Source organism: Ictalurus furcatus, chromosome 13 (assembly GCF_023375685.1).
Source record: "Ictalurus furcatus strain D&B chromosome 13, Billie_1.0, whole genome shotgun sequence".
Lineage (NCBI taxonomy): Eukaryota > Metazoa > Chordata > Actinopteri > Siluriformes > Ictaluridae > Ictalurus > Ictalurus furcatus.
This window is the reverse complement of record NC_071267.1, coordinates 6,532,277-6,552,146: the sequence shown is the minus strand read 5'-3', so window position 1 is coordinate 6,552,146 and position 19,870 is coordinate 6,532,277. Positions and strand designations below refer to the sequence as shown.

General features: G+C 40.6%; 1 protein-coding gene across 5 annotated transcripts in view; it reads right to left on the bottom strand.

Annotated features, from left to right (window-relative positions):
* Window positions 1–419: 419 nt before the first annotated feature.
* usp22 (ubiquitin specific peptidase 22) overlaps window positions 420–19,870 on the bottom strand; it is a 47,861-nt gene continuing 28,410 nt past the window's right edge. For all 5 annotated transcript variants that reach the window (XM_053639101.1, XM_053639098.1, XM_053639099.1 and 2 more), the window contains 11 exons: window positions 17,769–17,882; window positions 17,034–17,135; window positions 15,466–15,632; window positions 13,025–13,172; window positions 12,410–12,515; window positions 9,409–9,567; window positions 8,619–8,745; window positions 8,439–8,530; window positions 6,181–6,243; window positions 5,895–6,044; window positions 420–1,843 (listed from right to left, as the gene is read on the bottom strand). In XM_053639101.1, coding sequence (XP_053495076.1) covers window positions 1,801–1,843; window positions 5,895–6,044; window positions 6,181–6,243; window positions 8,439–8,530; window positions 8,619–8,745; window positions 9,409–9,567; window positions 12,410–12,515; window positions 13,025–13,172; window positions 15,466–15,632; window positions 17,034–17,135; window positions 17,769–17,882 — 1,271 coding nt within the window. In that variant the 3' untranslated portion in view covers window positions 420–1,800. The remainder of the gene's footprint in view (window positions 1,844–5,894; window positions 6,045–6,180; window positions 6,244–8,438; window positions 8,531–8,618; window positions 8,746–9,408; window positions 9,568–12,409; window positions 12,516–13,024; window positions 13,173–15,465; window positions 15,633–17,033; window positions 17,136–17,768; window positions 17,883–19,870) is intronic.

The following is a 19,870-nucleotide window of genomic DNA, read 5'->3' as shown; positions in this document are numbered from 1 at the left end:
TATCAGGTCAGTGTCGCTCATGCTCCGAGATCCCCCACACAACCACTGAGCAGATATCACTTGTCATAGCAACAGATGGGCTACAGTCAGCATTTGTGACCTGTGGCCACCTGATAAAACGGCCAATTTATCTGCACCAACATCTGATGTGAGTATGTTATGGGAGTGGAGAGAAAATCGACATATTTTGCTAAATAATTTACAAAAAAAATAAATCTGCTAAGTATACATGCAGTTGTTGTGAAACCCGTGATTTAGTTCTTTAGAAGTGAGACATGCTTACAGAATAAAACATTTAGCTTGCTAAGGAAGAATCACACATCACCACATAATATGACAATGTGTGCATGTGATTAGGCAGTAAGTGTGTGTATATGCTACACAGGGATTATTATTAACAGAAGTCATAAATGAAACAATTTTTCATTCATCTGTTTTATATACATACATATGATACATACGTACATACTATACATACATACATGGTTAACATTTATAAAAATTCACTCCTCTCCCAAAGTTTTTTACAATCCAGTTTAGACAGCATGCCAAGTTTAAGTACTGATTCAGTACGCACGCGCATGCGCGCGCACACACACACACACACACACAGACTTAAAATGACACAAGCACACGCGTGCACACACACTGCATAGACGCATCTCACACACACACGCACGCACAAAATCCGAGCAACATGTGGCAGGGCTAACACTGCTGAATCAAGCCATGTCAGGACGCACCATGAGAGAACATTACATGTCCATAATGCATCACCCAAACCTTGACGAGAAGCCTTTGCCATCCAAACTTGCAATATTTAACAAACAATGACTAAATTTTCAGTTGAAAAAAAAAAAGGTGAGAGACATAGCTGCATTTCCTGAAATAAAAATAATAATAAAAAAAAAAACAGCAGAGATTTGAGAAAGTCAAGGATGTGGGTGGGGAAAGTATCTCAAACAAGAGTCCAATGTCTTTATAAAAATAGATGTACGTATATATACACAATATTTCCCTGCCCTCAATCAAAAAAACAAAAACAAAAAACCCCCCCAGAAATGCAGTGAGAGAAAGAATCAGGAGAACCAATGTGTACAATGTGCCAACCTTATTCACGCTCCATCTCTTTTCATACAATCCATCATTTCACCCATCCACACGGGGGGAAACATGTGCAGGACTTACAGGTATACAGTATTTCATAACTGAATTCACAGAGGATAAAAACTATCAACAATTTCCACAAAACCTTTAGTACCACATGGTTTTCTTTCATATTTGCTTTCAGGCAATTAATGCAGAAAAAGAAACACACTTAACAACAGAAACATTATTCCTCACTGGCTGTGGTGACTGAAATGCTCTGTCATTCTGAGGTCACAAGGAAAAGGGATCATGAACTAAAGCTGAATAATCAGGTGTGGAAAAGGCAGAAAACTGAGGCTGAGCTAGATAAACGGCCTTTCCGTCCTCTCCATTCGTGTGTGAACGGACAAGGAGCTCCATCTTCGATCACTTCTCACTCAATTCTACCCCCTCCCCAAATAGATCTTGGTAGCTCAGTGTGGACTGACACAGCTTGTTAGCTATGCATTTGGTTTTCATTTCTTATTCGATTTATTTTACTCGAGGAATAATTATGGTATTTATGCACTTTCTTGCTGCTTCTGCTGCTCCCAGCTGTACTTGTGCGAGACTGACAGCCATCTTTACTTTTCTGGTTTTCTTTCTCCATCCCATTCACTCTAATGGTCCATCTCGTTTTAGGTGTCCATCTTCAACATCTGCTTTTAGGGGTTACTCATACTCAAGGAACTGTTTATGATAAAACAGCAGATACCTGCAAAAAATAAACAGTTGAGTTAGTGTAAGATGCACTTAAATGATGATACCCATGGCCTCATTTATCAGCACTGTGCAGAAAATAATCGTTTATAAAATTTTAAATCCTCCTGCATTTACACCCATTACTGTCTACTCGTATTTTTTTTGTTGTTGTTGTTTTTTTTAGGAACCCAATCAAGTTCCTTACTCCAGTGGTTCTCATCCATTTTGGGTCCAAGTGCAAATAAGGTATGCTGGATTTCACAACCCCTTTACTCTGGACTCGTTCTGAATCATACTAAAGCAACCTCTGTTTCTAAGCACAGTGGTCGTGACTACACTGAAAACCCTTTGGCTGTGTAATCTATTACTGCTGTAAACAATGTAAACGTAAATGTTACATCACTCCCTCCGCTGCCACTCCAAGCATGTTCATAACTATACAAGGGTTATCAAATGCAGAGAAGAACACGGCATCGCTGACACTAGAGGGCGGCTGTGGCTCAGGTGGTAGAGCGGGTTGTCCACTAATCTTAGGGTTGGCGGCTCGATTCCCGGCCCACGTGATTCCACATATGGAAGTGTCCTTGGGCAAGATATGAAACCCCAAGTTGCTCCCGATGGCAAGTTAGAGCCTTGCATGGCAGCTCTGCTACCGTGTGTGTGTGTGTGTGTGTGTGTGCACGTGTGTGAGTGAGAAAATGGGTGAATGAGACAGTGTAAAGCGCTTTGTAGAACTGCTAAGTTTAAAAAAAGCACTATATAAGTGCAGACCATTTACCATTAACACTAGTTAGGTATTTTCCCCCAAACTGTTTGGTTTGTTTGGAGCCCCAGAGACAATCATTTATAGTAATGGTTGACAGTGGCATTTACAACATCTGAGGTCTGTCCTGGGGATCTGAGCTTTCACTTGGGCCGTAGGCCCATGCATCCCCAAATTGATGAGACAGCAGTGACTGCAGCCTTCCCAAGACCCAAGACTGAAAAGGGGATGAGGCAGTTACTAGGACTGGCTGGCCATCATCAGAGGTTTGTACCCAATTTTTCGGATAACACCAGTCCGCTGACTGACCTCACAAAATAGGGAGCAGCAGATCCGGGTCCAGTGGACGAAGCCATACAAGTGGGCTTTCTACCAGGTTAAAGCAGTTTTGTGTTGGGGGCATATTGTTGCATTCTCTTGACTTTTCTCTCTGTATTGTTCTGCAGCTTGGGGGAGGGGGTGGGGGTGTCGTCAACTGCAGGCCAGACAACTTCCTAGTCTGAGTCGGGCTGTGGGGGCGTGGTCGAGCATCAGCTGTGGATGGACTGGAGGCAGATCAAACCGGCAGGTCATGGGTGATGATTCTCACCAGTGTCTTATTACCACCAGCCTACTTATTTGGGTCTCTTTGTGCTTTCAGTGACTTCCCATAACCAGCGAGAGAACGTGATACAGCTGGCAGAGCTTGTGACACACTTGCACACACGCCACAGAGCGTGAACTTGAACCTTGAGGAGTGAAAGCTGCGAGGATGGACCAGTTTTCCCACTGTCTTGTTCTTATTTATTAATTAATTTTTTATTTATTTATTTTTTAAAAAAAAGTGTGCTGAAAAGTGCAAACTGAATGAACGTTCGGCTTAAAATCCGCCTGCCTCCCCACCCTCACACGCCAGATTCTACAACTAGCAGTATAAGGGATTTCATGGAAGAGATTTTAAAAGATTTCCTTAAAAATGTGTTCTCAAAACCATGTCAACACCCTCACCTTTCTGCACCACAACTTTCCTTCATGTTTAAGAAAGAAGTTCTTTTTATTATAATTACAGGATTTTATCTTTTTCTGAGCCTTTTAGTTTTTGTTATCTATACGAGAATGTCCAAAGAGACTTTTGTACAAAGATTTATTAATGAATGTTTTCTTTCATTTTCAAGACCAGCTTGTGTGGTTTTAAACTAGTGCTGCACGATTATGGCCAAAATGATAAATCACGATTATTTTTGATCAATATTGAGATCACGATTATTTATCACGATTATTCATTGATTTTAGGGACAACATATTTTTATTGCACTTTCACCTCCATGTTGTGCTAAATTCCTGCTACTGTACAAATATCTTTGCATCAAATTAGACTAATCCTTAAAGTGCATCATCTCGTAGAAGAAAAATATAAATAAAATTGTACCCAAAATATAGGATAAGTAAAAATAAAAATGCCATCAACCAAATGAAAACAATTCAGGCCTATGGAGAAAAGGCAATAACAGTGTTTACAGGAGGAGAGACGCAGCCAAATCACCCAATAGAGTGGTGACACAAGGATGATGTCATTTTGTACCGAAATCCGGAAGTTATAATCACACGGGTTCCCTCGACAAAAACCCAATAGGATTTTCCCATAGGCTTTTGGATTATTGCAAAAAATAATCTCTGTGATCAACAAAAGTTTACAACACTAACACGTTTTGTCCATCAAGATCATTTTCACAAATGAACACAACTTTTATGAAGTTTGAAGCCTAAATACAATCGCCAGAAATAAACGAACTACACCACGGTCACTCGACTTCACCATCACCAAGCTTTCGACAAACTTTTCCAAAGTTTATTTAAAACATTTTCCATAATACGGATTTACTCTGTGGAGGAATCTTCATCCACGTTTTTTGTGGGAAATGTGCACAGCACACCTGATCCAGTTTATCTACCAAGACATTTCCTGTTCGGCGTGATGACGTTTAATGTCCCCAACATCATCTGTAGTCTTATTTAGCAACATGTTAGTGTCATGATTTCCCCTCAGTTAAAATGCTAACTCGTTTCCAGGTTTTGGCGTTACAAAATGACGTCATCCCTGCGCCGCTCTATGGTGATTGGTTGTAAGTGTAGGAAGCGCTTGATTTGATCTGCAGCGGAGTTTTCTATGAGCGGAGGACGAACTTTAAATGTCAATATCGCAGTCGATCATGTTCATGTAATCATGGGTAGTCAAAATCGTAATCGAGATCGATATTCGATTAATTGTGCAGCCCTATTTTAAATGGTCGATTAACACTGTGATACTGTGAAATGTTTTTAGACTAGGTTATCATACTGTGAAAATTTAAAACTGCAACACCCCTTGTGCACATCCACACACAAATGTTCATTTAGTCACTATGCACATAATTGTGAATTCATAGCACTGATAAATGAGAGCCCAGATGGTTCAAACTAACCATGTATTAAAAACACTACATATTTAACAACATATAAACTGCCTGGCTTTAAAAAAAAAAAAAAAAAAGGTCGCTGTTTGGATTTAAATGCGCAAATACTCAAGAGCCTATGATTGGATCATTACTGCAGTGATTAATACTGTATGTTTCAGCTGGCTACAATTCTTTTAACCCCAACTGATGCAGTGTATACCTTCGCATTTCTTAAAATAAACCATGTCAGAAGACGTATCAGGTAGTCGTGGAAAAGATGCTACTGTGTTTCAGAAGGGGCAAATTACTGGTCTGCATCAAGCAAAGAAAACAATTTAGGAGATTGGTGAAATCCATGGAATTGGGTTAAGAACTGTCTAGTGCATTATTAAATCCTGGAAGGAGAGTGGCGAACTGTCCACTTTGAGGAAGAAAAGTGGTCGGAAAAACGTTCAAAATCTGGAACAATGCCAAGATTCATTGGGCTCAAATTGTTAAAGAGCGGTTCAGGGAGCTTGAGGAATCATTTTCACGCATGAACTGGCCACCACAGAGACCTTTACAGAGCGGTTCTACTCTCCTGTCCTGGCCGAAAATGAATGCGCCTCTGGATGGACATAAATGTTGTCATGTTGCACAAGGATGTCGAAACAATGCCATGATGAATGTGCGCTGTAATCAAAGCTAAAGGTGGTGCAACAAAGATGTTTTTTTTTTTTTTTTTCTTTTTTAAAAAGAGTGTGCGACTTTTTTTTGGCCAGGCAGCGTATGCATAGGTATGTAATAATTAAATGACAGTAATGTAATCTTGTCGCTATAATATGACCAAGTACTACATGTAGTACAAGGGCTACAGAGGCATTCCTTCAAACGTGTGTGTGACTGACCCTTCACTGTCCAGCACGTCCTTAATGCTGGCTTTAGTGATGATTGCATCATCACATTTAAACCATTGGTCCTTATGTTGGCGGATGAACGTGGTGTAATGGCCGCTCTCCAGTGTGCCCTGATGATTCACTACAGCAAAGAGAGAATACCTGCAGGGACAAGAGGAGGGGACATATGCAATTATAGCTGATAATAAGATGTAAGAGTAAATTAAAAAAAAACAGCTGGGAACACCAGTACTGCACAGTACGTGATGTGGAGGTAAAGCCAGGAGGAGACACTTACTTATTATCATTGTTTAATGAATCTACTGGCTGCTGGTACTGTCCATTCATCCGGCTCTCTTTACTGTGAACACAAACACTTATTATTCACAGCACACGGCCACATTAACCTCTCCTGATATGTTCAGGGATTTCATCATAGTTACCTCAGATTAATTCGATAAAAGGTTCACACAATACCATGAATACAATCGAGTACTACAAGTAGCTGTGTGCGTGTGAAAGAGAGAGAGAGAGAGAGAGAAACACAGAGAGAGAGATAGAGAGAGAGAGAAACACAGAGAGAGAGAGAGAGAGAGAGAGAGAAACAGAGAGAGAGAGAGAGAGAGAAACACACACAGAGAGAGAGAGAAACACACACAGAGAGAGAGAGAGAGAGAGAGAGAGAGAGAGAAAGACAGAGAGAGAGAGAGAGAGAAAGACACAGAGAGAGAGAGAGAAAGACAGAGAGAGAGAGAGAGAAACACAGAGAGAGAGAAAGAAACACAGAGAGACAGAAACACAGACAGAGAGAGAGAAAGAGAAACACACAGCTCGACAGAGAGAGAGAGAAAGAGAAACGGACTGAAACAGAGCGAGAGCGAAACAGAGCAAAACAGCTCGACAGAGAGAGAGAGAGAGAGAGACTTCTCGGTCCATCTGCATGCTGCTAATTGAGTTCGTCACTGCAGGTGGCTCACAGCCTGTACATTCTGTGCAGTTCACACTCTACAATCAATTACAGCTGAGGAATGAAGCTAGCAGGTTAATGTCTGTGGCTCTAGAAGAGTGATTTGAACTCACTGCCAATCTGTACAAACTCAGTGTTCTACATACACCGATCAGCCATAACATTAAAACCACCAGCCTAATATTTTGTAGGTCCCCTTGTGTTTGTTCGGTTTAACGCCATGCCAGCTTCTATAGCTATTTCCATGGCGAGAAACATCTAAGAAACTCTATATAAGGTTTTTTAAATCCTAAAAACTCTCAAAATGACTTTGTTAAAAATTTCTTCCAGTGTTGACTGAATAAAAAAAAAGGTTTCCCACAGGGTTAAGACCAGTACAGTCATAAAACATGTTTCGAGGATAATGGATTCTGGCAGGAGGTACATGTTGGTGAGACTTCTCCGAATATTAAAAACTTGTGGGTCATCCTGGAGTGACCTATTCTACAGCGGGTGTATGGTCCCCCCCTGTGAACCCCAAAACAGCTCTGACTCATCGAGGCATGGACTCAACAAGACCTCTGAAGGTGTGCTGTAGTATTTGGCACCAAGATGTTCACAGCAGATCCTTTAAGTCCTGCAAGTTGCAAGGTAGGTCCTCCATGGATCGGACTTGTTTGTCCAGCACATCCCACAGATACTCAATCGGATTGAGATCTGTGGAATTTAGAGGACAAATCAACAGCTTGAACTCTGTCATGTTCCTCAAACCATTCCTGAACTATTTCTGCAGTGTGACAGGGAGCATTATCCTGCTGAAAGAGGCCACTGCCAGGGATGTACATGGTCTGCAACTATGTTTAGGTAAGAGCTACGTGTCAAAGTAACATCCACATGAATGCCAGCACTCAAAGTTTTCCAGCAGAACATTGCGCAGAGCATCACACTGCCTCCACCAGCTTGCCTTCTTCCCATAGTGCATCCTGGTGCCATCTCTTTCTCAGGTAAGCGACGCACACGCACCCAGTCGTCCACATGATGTAAAAGAAAACAAGGATTCATCAGACCAGGCCGTCTTCTTCCAATGCCCCATGGTGCAGTTCCGATGCTCATTGTAGGTATTCCGAAGATGAACAAAAGTCTTATGGGTTTGGAACACCATGAGGGTGAACAATTTGAAGACAGAATTTTTATTCTTGGGTGAACTATCGCTTTAACAACATATCAGTTATACGGTGTTCACACTTGTGCAACTAGGTTATAAAAAGCACCCCCCAACCATTTCTATTCATTTTTCATTTTTCTGACACGATTTATCTTGGTTTTGTTCAACCCCCCCCCTTTTACATTACATTTTAACAGAGGTGTGTAGACTTTTTTTGTAGCCTCTGTGAGAGACGGATATTTCTGTTACAAACACTACGTTCGGATTATTTTAAGAATAACAATGTGAAACAATGTTAAATGAATTGTAATAACATCTAAAGATAAGGCCTTAGTCAATGTACTGATGTAATGTGCAACAGTGAATGGAACATGAGTGTTATATATTTTATATATATATTTTAAATAATTAAAATAAATCATGTGATCTATAAAACTTTATTTACCTGGAGGCCATGAAGGGAGTCATATCAAGCTCTAATGGAAACGAGACATACGTGGTGATTTTCCTTCGGAGCTTTGCGGAATGCTCAAACCTCTGAAGCACACGTGAGAGAAACAGCAGAATTCAGTGCAAGTTAAAATTTTTGTAGAAAAGTCAGGAAAACACACATACACACACTCACTTTGAGGTGAAAGCAAGCCACGATGGGGAGCCTCTTCATTGTCAGCTGCTTGGTGGACTCCTGGTAACTATGGCAACCACTGCATTTGATTTTCGCACTGCTTCCTAAGTGCTCGGGTCGTGTGAATCTGCAGCACAGGTATACACGTCACGTTACCTGGAGCTCAATTATCATTAAACTGGAGGAATATTGTAGTGAGTTTATGGCTGTAAACATGCTGTAGCGACTCAGATTATGGCCAAATGTGCATTGTAGACGGTGACACTATAACAGTAAACGTGCCGTAGTGAGTGAGATTATAGCTGTAGACGGGTGGTAGCAACTGAGATTATCGGAAGTACTTGTGGTGTGGCGAGTGAGATTACAGCTGTAGATGTGTTGTAGTGGGATTGTGGCAGTCCCTACAAGTATACCATCATAATCTTACTACAACACACAATCTCAGTAGATTACACGCGTAGACGTGTTGTGGACGTATCGCAGCGAAGCGAGATTACACGCGTAGACGTGTTGCAGACGTATCGCAGCAAAGCGAGATTACAAGTGTAGACGTGTTGCGGACGTATCGTAGCGAAGCGAGATTACAAGTATAGACGTGTTGCGGACGTATCGTAGCGTAACCTATTCTAACAGTATTCACAATGCTAATTTAATACAGCTACATATCATCTCCAAACTAGTAACCATTCATGCATGTATGCATTTCATTCATTCCAGATCAGATTATAACTTTTATTGTGGTTGTTAATACAACTCAGCGTGTCAGACGGATGTGAGAATGTGTGTGTACCTGCGTAAGCAGTCCGTTAGTGTGGTAGCTCCACTTGGATGGCTCTCTCCGTTCACCACGCTCCCATCAGAGCCAGGACTGAGTGGCCAGAACGGAGTGGAAGAACCCGGAAGGTCTAAACTGATGTCCCAGAAGGGGTCTATTGTTGTTGATACACCACTACGAGAAGAATAAAAGCGTTATATCACATATCTTAATATTACTTAGACTAGATGATCGCAAGTTATGAGCAAAATCTGGACAAGGAATAATGTTGCTGAATTGAATTTTTTTTGAACACCAGATGGCATCACAGTGAAAATATACACAAAATTTCCAAACCACTCAGTCTGACCAAAACACAGCTTTACCTTACATAATAAACACCAATCTTAGAAATGAATAATAGTAAAGTAATATAAAGAGCAATATACTAAAAAAAACTAACATGGTAATGTTATGTATATTTAAAAACTGTACAAATATCAATTGAACATTAGTAAGATACTATATAGATTTGTGCTGTTGACTAAAACACTCATGTCATAAAACCTTTTAATACCACAGAGTTGTTGAATACTGCAATCTGAATGGTCAGAAGGTGTTGATTACATTCACAGCAGCTGTGATAGTAGTGCCGGCTTAAACGCAAACACATTACTGTTTCCATTTCTAACATCTCAAACAGAGGGGCTTGTATGGCAGACACTCTACGTAATCAAAGTCTAATAAACTGATTAAAAAACTCGTAATTCGACAAAGAAAAATGTGAAAATCGTCGATATGGTGAAGCTTTCCGAAAGGAGATGTTTAGGCGACGTTTATGGAAAGAGTCTCCTGTGTCAGTGCTTTGTAATAGTCAGCAAATTTTCAGCCATGGGAAAATCCGAGTTTGTACTTTATGGTTAACGGAATCATGCTGATGCGCATGCTTTTTAACTTCTCAACTTCAAGCGAGAGAGGGGAAAAAATAGAGAGGAATGTCCTTTTAAAGATTCTACACCATTATGATGCGTTTGATAATAAATTAAAATACTGTAATTGTTGCCAAATTGCTGTGGCATAAGAGGAATTTAATAGGAATTAAAAAACTGTTTCTCTGCTTCGGGCCAGGCCTCATCACACACTCCATAGTTTATTTTTTTCATATAACGTTTTATATATACACGCACAGTGGTGCTTGAAAGTTTGTGAACCCTTTAGAAGTTTCTATATATCTGCCTAAATATGACCTAAATCATCATCTGATTTTCACACAAGTCCTAAAAGTAGATAAGGAGAACCTAATTAAACAAATGATACAAAAATACTTGGTCATTTATTTATTGAGGAAAATGATCCAATATTACATATCTGCAAGTGGCAAACGTATGTGCACCTCTAATTAGCAGTTAATTTGAAGGTGAAATTAGAGTCAGGTGTTTTCAATCTATGGGATGAAAATCAGGTGTGAGTGAGCACCCTGTTTTATTTAAAGAACAGGGATCTAACACTGTCTGATCTTCTCAACATACGTTTGTGGAAGTGTATTATGGCACGAACAAAAGGAGATTTCTGAGGACCTCAGAAAATAGTTGATGCTCATCAGGCTGAAAAAGGTTACAGAACCATTTCTAAAGAGTTTGGACTCCACCAATCCACAGTCAGACAGATGGTGTACAAATGGAGGAAATTCAAGACTATAGTTACTCTTCTCAGGAGTGGTCAGCCAACAAAGATCACCCCAAGAGCAAGATGTGTCATAGTCCACGAGGTCACAGAGGAACCCAGGGTAACTTCTAAGCAACTAAAGGCCTCTCTCGCAACTAAAGGCTACAGTTAATGTTCATTAGTCCACCATCAGGAGAACACTGAACAACAACAATAGTGTGCATGGCAGGATTGCAAAGAGAAAGTCAGTGCTCTCCAAAGAGAACATTGCTGCCTTTCTGCAGTTTGCTAAATATCATGTGGACAAATCAGAAGGCTATTGGGATGTTTTGTGGATAGATGAGACCAAAATAGACCTTTTTGGTTTAAATGAGAAGCATTATGTATGGAGAAAGGAAAACACTGTATTCCAGCATAAGAACCTTATCCTATCTGTGAAATAGATGACAAGGCAAAGTCATGACCTTAATTCAATACAAATATTGTGGAAGGACCCAAAGCAAACAGTTCATGTGAGGAAACCCACCAACATCCCAGAGTTGAAGCTGTTTTGTACTGAGAAATGGGCTAAAATGACTCCAAGCCGATGTGCAGGACTGATCAACAGTTACTGGAAATGTTCAGTTGAGGTTATTGCTGCACAAGTATCACCAGATACTGAAAATAAAGGTTCACATATTTTTGCCACTCACAGAAATGTAATATTGGATCATTTTCCTCAGTAAATAAATGACCAAGTATAATATTTTTGTCTCATTTGTTTAATTGGGTTCTCTTTATCTAATTTGAGAAGTTGTGTGAAAATCTGATGAAGTTTTAGGTCGGTTTTCAGGTTTCAGTAAAATTCCCCACCCGAAATACTCAAAAACCACACAAAATACTTGAAACATGCCCCAAAATGTTTGGACATGGGTAAAATTAAGCATACTGTACTTCTTTTTCCTCAGTCTTTTAATGGGAAACACTGGGTGCAAGTTAACACTGGTGCACATTTATGATTTGCAGTATATATATTATATATATATATATATATATATATATATATATATATATATATATATATATATATATATATATATATATATATCTGCAGTACATGGACATTACACATGGAACCTAGTAACCCTACTCGTGGATCTTACAAAAAGAGCAACCTGCACTGTGGACAGCACATAATAATTATAATTTGAAATAATAATTTGATTCATTTACAAAATACTGTAAAATGTGTACGTTCATTACAATTGATTTTTGTCTTTCTTAAAAGATTGGAGAACAATGTTATTAAAGGAACATGTTCTCAGAAAATCATCCCGTTTTCATCCCACTATTATTGTTCCTAAATCACACGCAGACAGACAGACTGGCTTACTGGCAGACTTGACATGTGACATCTGACTGCAAGCCTCCGGTAAAGATTTGGTCAATGATGCAGTTGCAGTGATTCGGGTTGTTGGCCTTCTTCCCGTTGTCATCCCCTTGGTGGACGATCAGCGCAGCACAGGAATACAAGCAGACACACAGTGTGGTTAAAAAATAAGCACTGCAGAAAAGCCCATCCCATTCCGAGTCACAGCACAGGAGAGACGGACGAGGAAGCGTTTGATATTCCTTTAACGATTGTTTGGTCTGGCCTTCCACTCCATGACTGCCTTGTATAAAAATGTCATAACCTCGCCTCTCTTTCCATTTTCACAGTTTCTGTCTCTCGTCTTCTGTTCTCTCTCTGCAGAGAAACAGGTCACGTCCTTCGTCACCTTACATTAACCTCAGATTCACGAGACCAGCAATCAGCTATACTCCGTGTGTTCAGTATATAACACAGTACTTTGTCACATCCAATAACAGTCATCCTGACAAAGGCATTCGATAGTTATTTGTTAATCGAGTTTAAAGTGTATGAAGAATTTGCGGTACAAGAACCATATGTTTCAGTATATCACAGTATATCATTTACATTTCAAGACGACGTGAAATTCAAATCTACCTTTGCAGTGGCGATGTAGCACGTCCAGTGCTGCGATGAGGAACTCGTGTGCATCCTGCTGCTCATAGCCAGCCAGGTGACGTGCGTGTGTCCACACCAGGTGCAGCAGCCGAAAGGGAATGTGGGGAGAGCGATGGCCCGAGTAGAACTGAGAGAACAAGACAAAGATTCTTATCATCTGTGTTTATCTACACGCATTCAAATGGTCAATTTCCCTTTAATCCTCACGTACTTCAGAACCCAGTACACTTGGGTCTTTGTCACACCAACAAAACAAGTTGAAAAACTGAAGCGGGGCTTTAGCTGGAGTTACTGATAGAAAGCTCATTAAGACTATTGGAACAAATTGGTCAAAACAATCTTCAGTCCACTTTTGACTGATTTTACACCAAGACAAAGGCAAGAGCTCTGTAGTCTTGTGATGAATCTGTTCATTAGGATTCTTGTCCTGGTACTTTAAACGGAATCCCGACTATGAAGACTTGTATGGCTTATTAGATTAACGCTGACATCTACTATACAAATCTGCTATACAAAAACACTAAGTGTCAGTTTTTTAAAAATAATAATAAATAAAAATCCTTGCACTCATTGGCCACCATTGCTGTTTATGTCACAATGCATTCTGGGTAGTGACTTCAAATGGTTGCAATGGTCTTGATACTCCAGCGACCCTACAGTGATATAAACATGTCTTCAGCCTTTTCAATTTGAACCCGAGGGTGACACAAGCAAGGAGGCTAATATAGAAGACATTACTCAAAATGAAGACGATCAGAGAGGTGAGGAGGCGAGCGTGGGGCAAAATCCATGGGGTCTGTGCAGCAAATGCACATCTATGCCAGCCGAGAGCATTCTAATAATAACTTTAGAGATTATCAGCCATCTCGCCGTCGTATACTTTATCCTGTTAAAATTCTGACTGTCGCCATGTTATGAGCAAATCTGTGCTCTCTACAAAGCTTCTGTGTGTATGAAGGTACTTGTATCTTTGGAAAGCTAAGATTCTTGTGATTGGATTGATATAAACCGTTTTGAGATACAATCACAACAGCAGCTACAATCAACATCTCTGTCAGACCAGCAACATACAAACAAACACTTACAAGAGGGAGGAAACTCACCTCATATGAAGCCTCATAGTAATCCACTGATCCATAACATCCTGACAAAAACAGTCTTGTTACACTGGCAAAGGTCCAAACAACCCAATTATGTAAAATATTTAGTCCACCTTTCAGAAGAGACCATTTAATTTTACTTTGGGTATGCCTTGGCTAGGCGTTTGAGGCTAATTTTACAGGAGCTTTACGTTATGAGAATACACAGAAAAAAACTCACAAGATACTTACGGGTTTGATTATAATTACAGATATCCCCTGTATCACAGCACACAAGAACTAGAAAATGACAGCCAAAAGCAGCACAGTGAATGTTCTTTTCCTGCTGCAGGGGCTAGTAGCTAATTCCTCCGAGTGCTCAAGTGCAACCATTTTACATCTTCGACTCAGAGTGCACTGCGTATGTCATGTAATGGCGGTACCCGTAGGTTAAAATATGTATTAAATATTAAGTATTTTTAAAGTAATGAACATATTTCATGGGTTTCTAACAACATATTTTTGGAGAAGGCAATCACTGATTGTTAAGGCCTACAAGTCTTCATAGTCGTTTTCCTTTTAAGTTAGCAATAAAGGAACATGCACAGATGTGCGAGTGCGCTGTCTCAGGATGTACGGTGGGTCAGTGGTAGCTCAGTGGTTAAGGCATTGAACTACTGCTTGGAAGGTTGTGAGTTCTAATCCCAGGACCGTTAAACTGCCCCTTGAGCAAGGCCCGTCAACTGCTGAGTTATATCAATCAGATAAATGTCAAATCTAACGTTCTTCCACGTCTGTAAAAGTGTATTATGGATTAGTAAAGGGTCAATTGTTATGACTATACTGTCCTTTGCGATACTCCTATCACAGAAGCCTGCAATATTAAAATAAGCCATTAGCAAAGCATATATTTTATTACAATGTGTGAATATTCTGTTGTGTGGTTTTCTTTGGGTGCTTTGAGCAATCTTAATATCATCTTTATATTTCATAAATAACAGGTTATTTTTGTGCCCCTCATCGCAACAGTGGGAGGCTCTCTTCATAGTGTTCAGGAGCCAACTTTCCCCCAGTGAAGCATCATCACATGCTTCGTATTCTCCCTCAAGCATGTACATGTTTCATCTTCATGGTGCTAAAATCACAACCCCTGCATCCTATCTGATAAGAGGTGCTGCAGAAAGACTGTCCTCTGGGCTTGTGTATTTTGGGACAAACTGAAAGGCAGCATTATCTTTTCAGTGAAGACTATCCCAGAATTCTGTGCACAGAGCAGAGTGACATAAAAGTGAAGGCAAAAAAACAACAAAAAAACCCCCAAACACAAATCCTGTATCTCACCTCCTGAAAAAGCTGGGACATCTCACACACAAGGCAGGAGTTGGCCTGCATCTCACACTTGTGTCTGTCGGACAGGAAGAAGTCCCTCAGCAGTGGGGTGTGAGTCAGAGCCTGGACAATGCAGTTCATAAAGCATGTGTTGCCCAGGTTTATCAAACCCCTCAGACCTGAGACAGACACACAGACACACACAGAGAGAGGGAACTGACACATGCTCCCTCAGAGTACTTGGACTGCATCGTTTATTTTTCCCCCTAACTAGCTGAGACACGGGCCAACCAGAAGGCCAGGATCTTGCTGAGAGCATAAATGTGGCCCCAGTCCAAATCTACACACGTCAGACACCTGCTCGCTCACACGCCTTCCAGTCCTGTTAAAGGAGAGAGACGGAGGGACAGAAAACAAGGCTGTCCTACTGCGAGCATCTGTGCTGGGAGGATGGCGAGGCAGGGAAAAGGACAACAACAAAAAGTAAAGACTGTAAGCAGCTGTTCACATCAGGTTTACATGTTTTGTAGTTTAGGAGTAAAACAACTTTCGATTTCCTTGGAAAGGACCAGCATTTTACATGAATTAAACAGTCTGCATCTGTATGAAACTATTATTAATAATAGATAATTAAAATAAAACCTAGTTAAAATAAAGGACCTTAAACCAAGCAAGAAAGAGAGCCCTTGTTATTGGAGACAAGTTGTTGACCCGGTATCTGTACAAGCGTCACTGACCTGCACCAAACTGACAGGCTGGGCACATTTCATCTGAATAATGATTTTTAAAATATCTATTGTAAAAAAAAAAAAAAAAAAAAAAGATAATGTTTAAAAACTATTATTATTTTTATTTTGCTGTTGCGGATTTAATCAACTGAAAATGAGAAATAACTACGTGTGTATGTGGCTCCCAGTTTAAGGACTGCCACTTTAGTGAAATGAGCTTGCTTCCAGACAGACAATGAGGACTTATTCTACGTTTAGGATGAATTATTGCAAGTTATCTCAGGACAGACACCCTGAATGCGTCGCTACAACATTTGTCACAATGTGCCGTGACCTGAGGGCAGGGTTTTTTTTTTTATTCTCTGGATAAGATTCTCTTCGTAACCAGCTTTTCCAGTCACCGAAATGACAAACTGTACAGCTAGTACACACTCTGCAAATGACAAAGCACCTCTAACGTCTGCAGGTTTTTTTTCCCCCCTCAATATAATAACAGCTTATATTTCATACATCATCTTCAAAGGACCTGGATATCCGTCATTACACATGGCCCATTCTAAACGATATGAAATCATAGCCTGTCATACCGGTCTTTTTTTATTTTTTACTATATTACTCTAGGGGGGACAGAGTTGAGCGAGGGGAAGGAGAGCTCTCTCAGACCTCAGTAAGGCTTGATGCCCAGTAAACGAGGTAATCGGAGTCTTCTCCGCGTTCTGCAATCTCCTCACACACAACCTGAGCGAAAACTAATTTGGAGAGATTTAAACCGCATTGGTCTGTACAGGGAGTGGCACAGACCCCACCCACAGCCCTGCACACGGAGAGGTTTAGGGGAAACCGAGTGCTGACCTATGGTGCAGTTTGCGGTGATCTTCCGTCGTTTCGGGTTGTGTCGAAGCAGCTCCAGCTCTCGCTTTGTAGGCTCCCACGTCGAATATTTCTCTCCAATGCCTGAAATTCAGTAGAGCAGGGGAGGTCAGTAAGACAGCCACACAGCCGGCATGCACACATTCTGTATTACCTCAAAACAGTGTGCTTTATTATCAGTAAAACAATTGGCATCACATCAACTCATTAAGTATCAGGCACAGCTAATCTGTGCACATAGACGTTAGTGTTAATCAGTTATTTAGTTACGGTTACATTTATATATTCTAGGCACTCAAAGTGCTTTATATAGTAAGGGGGGGGGGTCTCCTCAACCACCACTAGTGTGTAGCATCCACCAGGATTATGTGACGGCAGCCATAGTTCGCCAGAACGCCACCACACACCAGCTACTAGTGGAGAGGAGAGAGTGATGTAGCCAATTCAGAGATGGAGATTACTAGGGGCAATGATAGAGAAGGGCCAATGGGGGAATTTCGCCACGACTCCAGGGTTACACCCCTACTCTTTACGATAAGTGTCCTGGGATTTTTAACGACCACAGAGAGTCAGGACCTCGATTTAACGTCTCATCCGAAAGACGGACACGTGCTCCACTGCGCACTGCTATTTCAACTGCATTCGCAATTTCATCCCCGAGCCACATCGCATTAAGCAAACCAAAGGGGCAGCTCAAGTGATCTGAAAAACCATTACCTTGCAATTTCCACGCTTTCCTTTGTTCTTCTTTGGCAATCTGTTCCATATCTTTATCGTATATGTAGTCTTGGCACACAAAACAGTATATTCCTCCGTACAGAAGGTCTATAGCTGTGTGAGAGAACAGCAGAAAAGAAGGCATTAGAAAGCAAGCATGTTTTTTTGTGTTTTTCTTCTTTAGATAATGGTGAACAACACACTCCATACATCGATCACAACAAATTCAGAAGACAGTTAATAAAAGGCATAAAGAATAACTGCAGAGAGACACAGGAATACGCTCTTGTCGATTTGTGAGCGCCGGGAAATAAATATCATTCGACACATCTGGTTGCTCACTGATGAACGAGATGCTCACTGCTGTCACTCAGGAGCGAGATGCTATGTATTATTCAGTACTTTCAGTCATCCGTTTGATGCGGGAAGTGCGTGTAATGTAAAGCCTGGCTTTGTCCAATCAGATACTTCCTCCCCGTACCCGCAGTGATGATGCATGCACTTTTGTTCCCATGACAACACGCTGGAGGTCTGCTTCTTTCACACAGTCACACACTCACACTAAAGATTTCCAGGTGGACTGGTGTTGTACATGCCATCATGCTAAACATGACCGATGCGTGTTCATAGTTGAAACTAGCAAAAATAATGCATTTTAACGGCATAATAATAATAATTAAATAAATAAAATAAATAATAATAATAAGCAGCAGCACCCCCCTCACCCCCACCCTTTTGCACTTCACTGTCAGGATCGATAGCATTCAAAGACAGAATCAGTTCTGGGAGCAAAAACAACTCATTCATCTTCAGTAACCGGAGCTCAGGATCTAACCGGGGACGCCTGGAGCTGTGAGGAGACGACGCTACACCGCCGTGCCATCCTGCCAAAAACATATTTCTGTTAATAACGCTTCATCACTTACCACTATTGTGAACACACTGTATGTGTAGGCTTTTGAACGACTGGAAAAATTAACCAAGTGTGTCCTGATGTATAATTTATTATTATTATTTTTTTTTAATCAGTAATCAATCCCTCCTGGATTTTGTGCTGTTGCGATCAAAATTGTCAAAATTACTGCAGATTTTCCTCAGATTTGGGCTGAGTCATGTGACGTCATCACGACGCACGTTCATCCAGTGCCTTCTTCAATTTGAGTACCGCTAAAAGCTCTTTTACCTACAAACATTACTGTAAAAGAGCATGCAAAGCAATTTCATGCAATTTTTTATTTTATATATATATATATATATATATATATATATATATATATATATATATATATATATATATATAGAGCAAAAACTCCGCAGCAACAATCACAAAAAAACCCAAACCTCTGCGATATCCTGTACAGACTGATTTAACTTAGACCCTGATATTTGTGTAAAAGTACATAAAAGTCAAGATTACAGATGTTTGACAAGATTTCTAAAGCCAGGTGATATTACTGCATGTATAAAAAGGCATACCCATTGTTAAACACCAGATGTAATGTGCTGCCGTTTTAAAGCCATTAAGTGTTATGGCTCGTAGTAAAAGGCATCGAGCTTCTCTCTGCATGAGTGGGAACAGGCTCGTAAACACTATGCGGCTCGTTATTTTTGGGCACTTCGGACTGTCCAGGGTCTTACTTACATTGTTCCCCAGACAATCACACACAACAGGAACGTGTGTATTCTAACGGGAAAGCAGAACGCGTAACTCCAGGAATGTGTGACAACAACGTGCTGACGAGATATAAATACAACATTAATCTAGGTCAAACAGCGTCATCTTCAAGCAATACTGGGATTCGGGGTGCGCTTACAGAAAGTCAGAAGAGCAGCAGAGCACTGATGATCCACAGCTTACAGAGAGATGGATGGACTTCACTGATCCCTGAGGGAAAACTTGAGGGAAAATATGAGCAAAATGCATGGATTTTAGTTCCCACTGGGACTGGGGTGTGATACATGCCCTCACTTAAAACAAAACAAAACCAAAAAACCCACCACATTTAGGAGGTTGCTCTGACTAGAGGTTGCACACAGCTCAAGTTTACAGCACACGCTCAACTAGGGCTACGTCTACATTAATCCGAATACATCTGAAAACA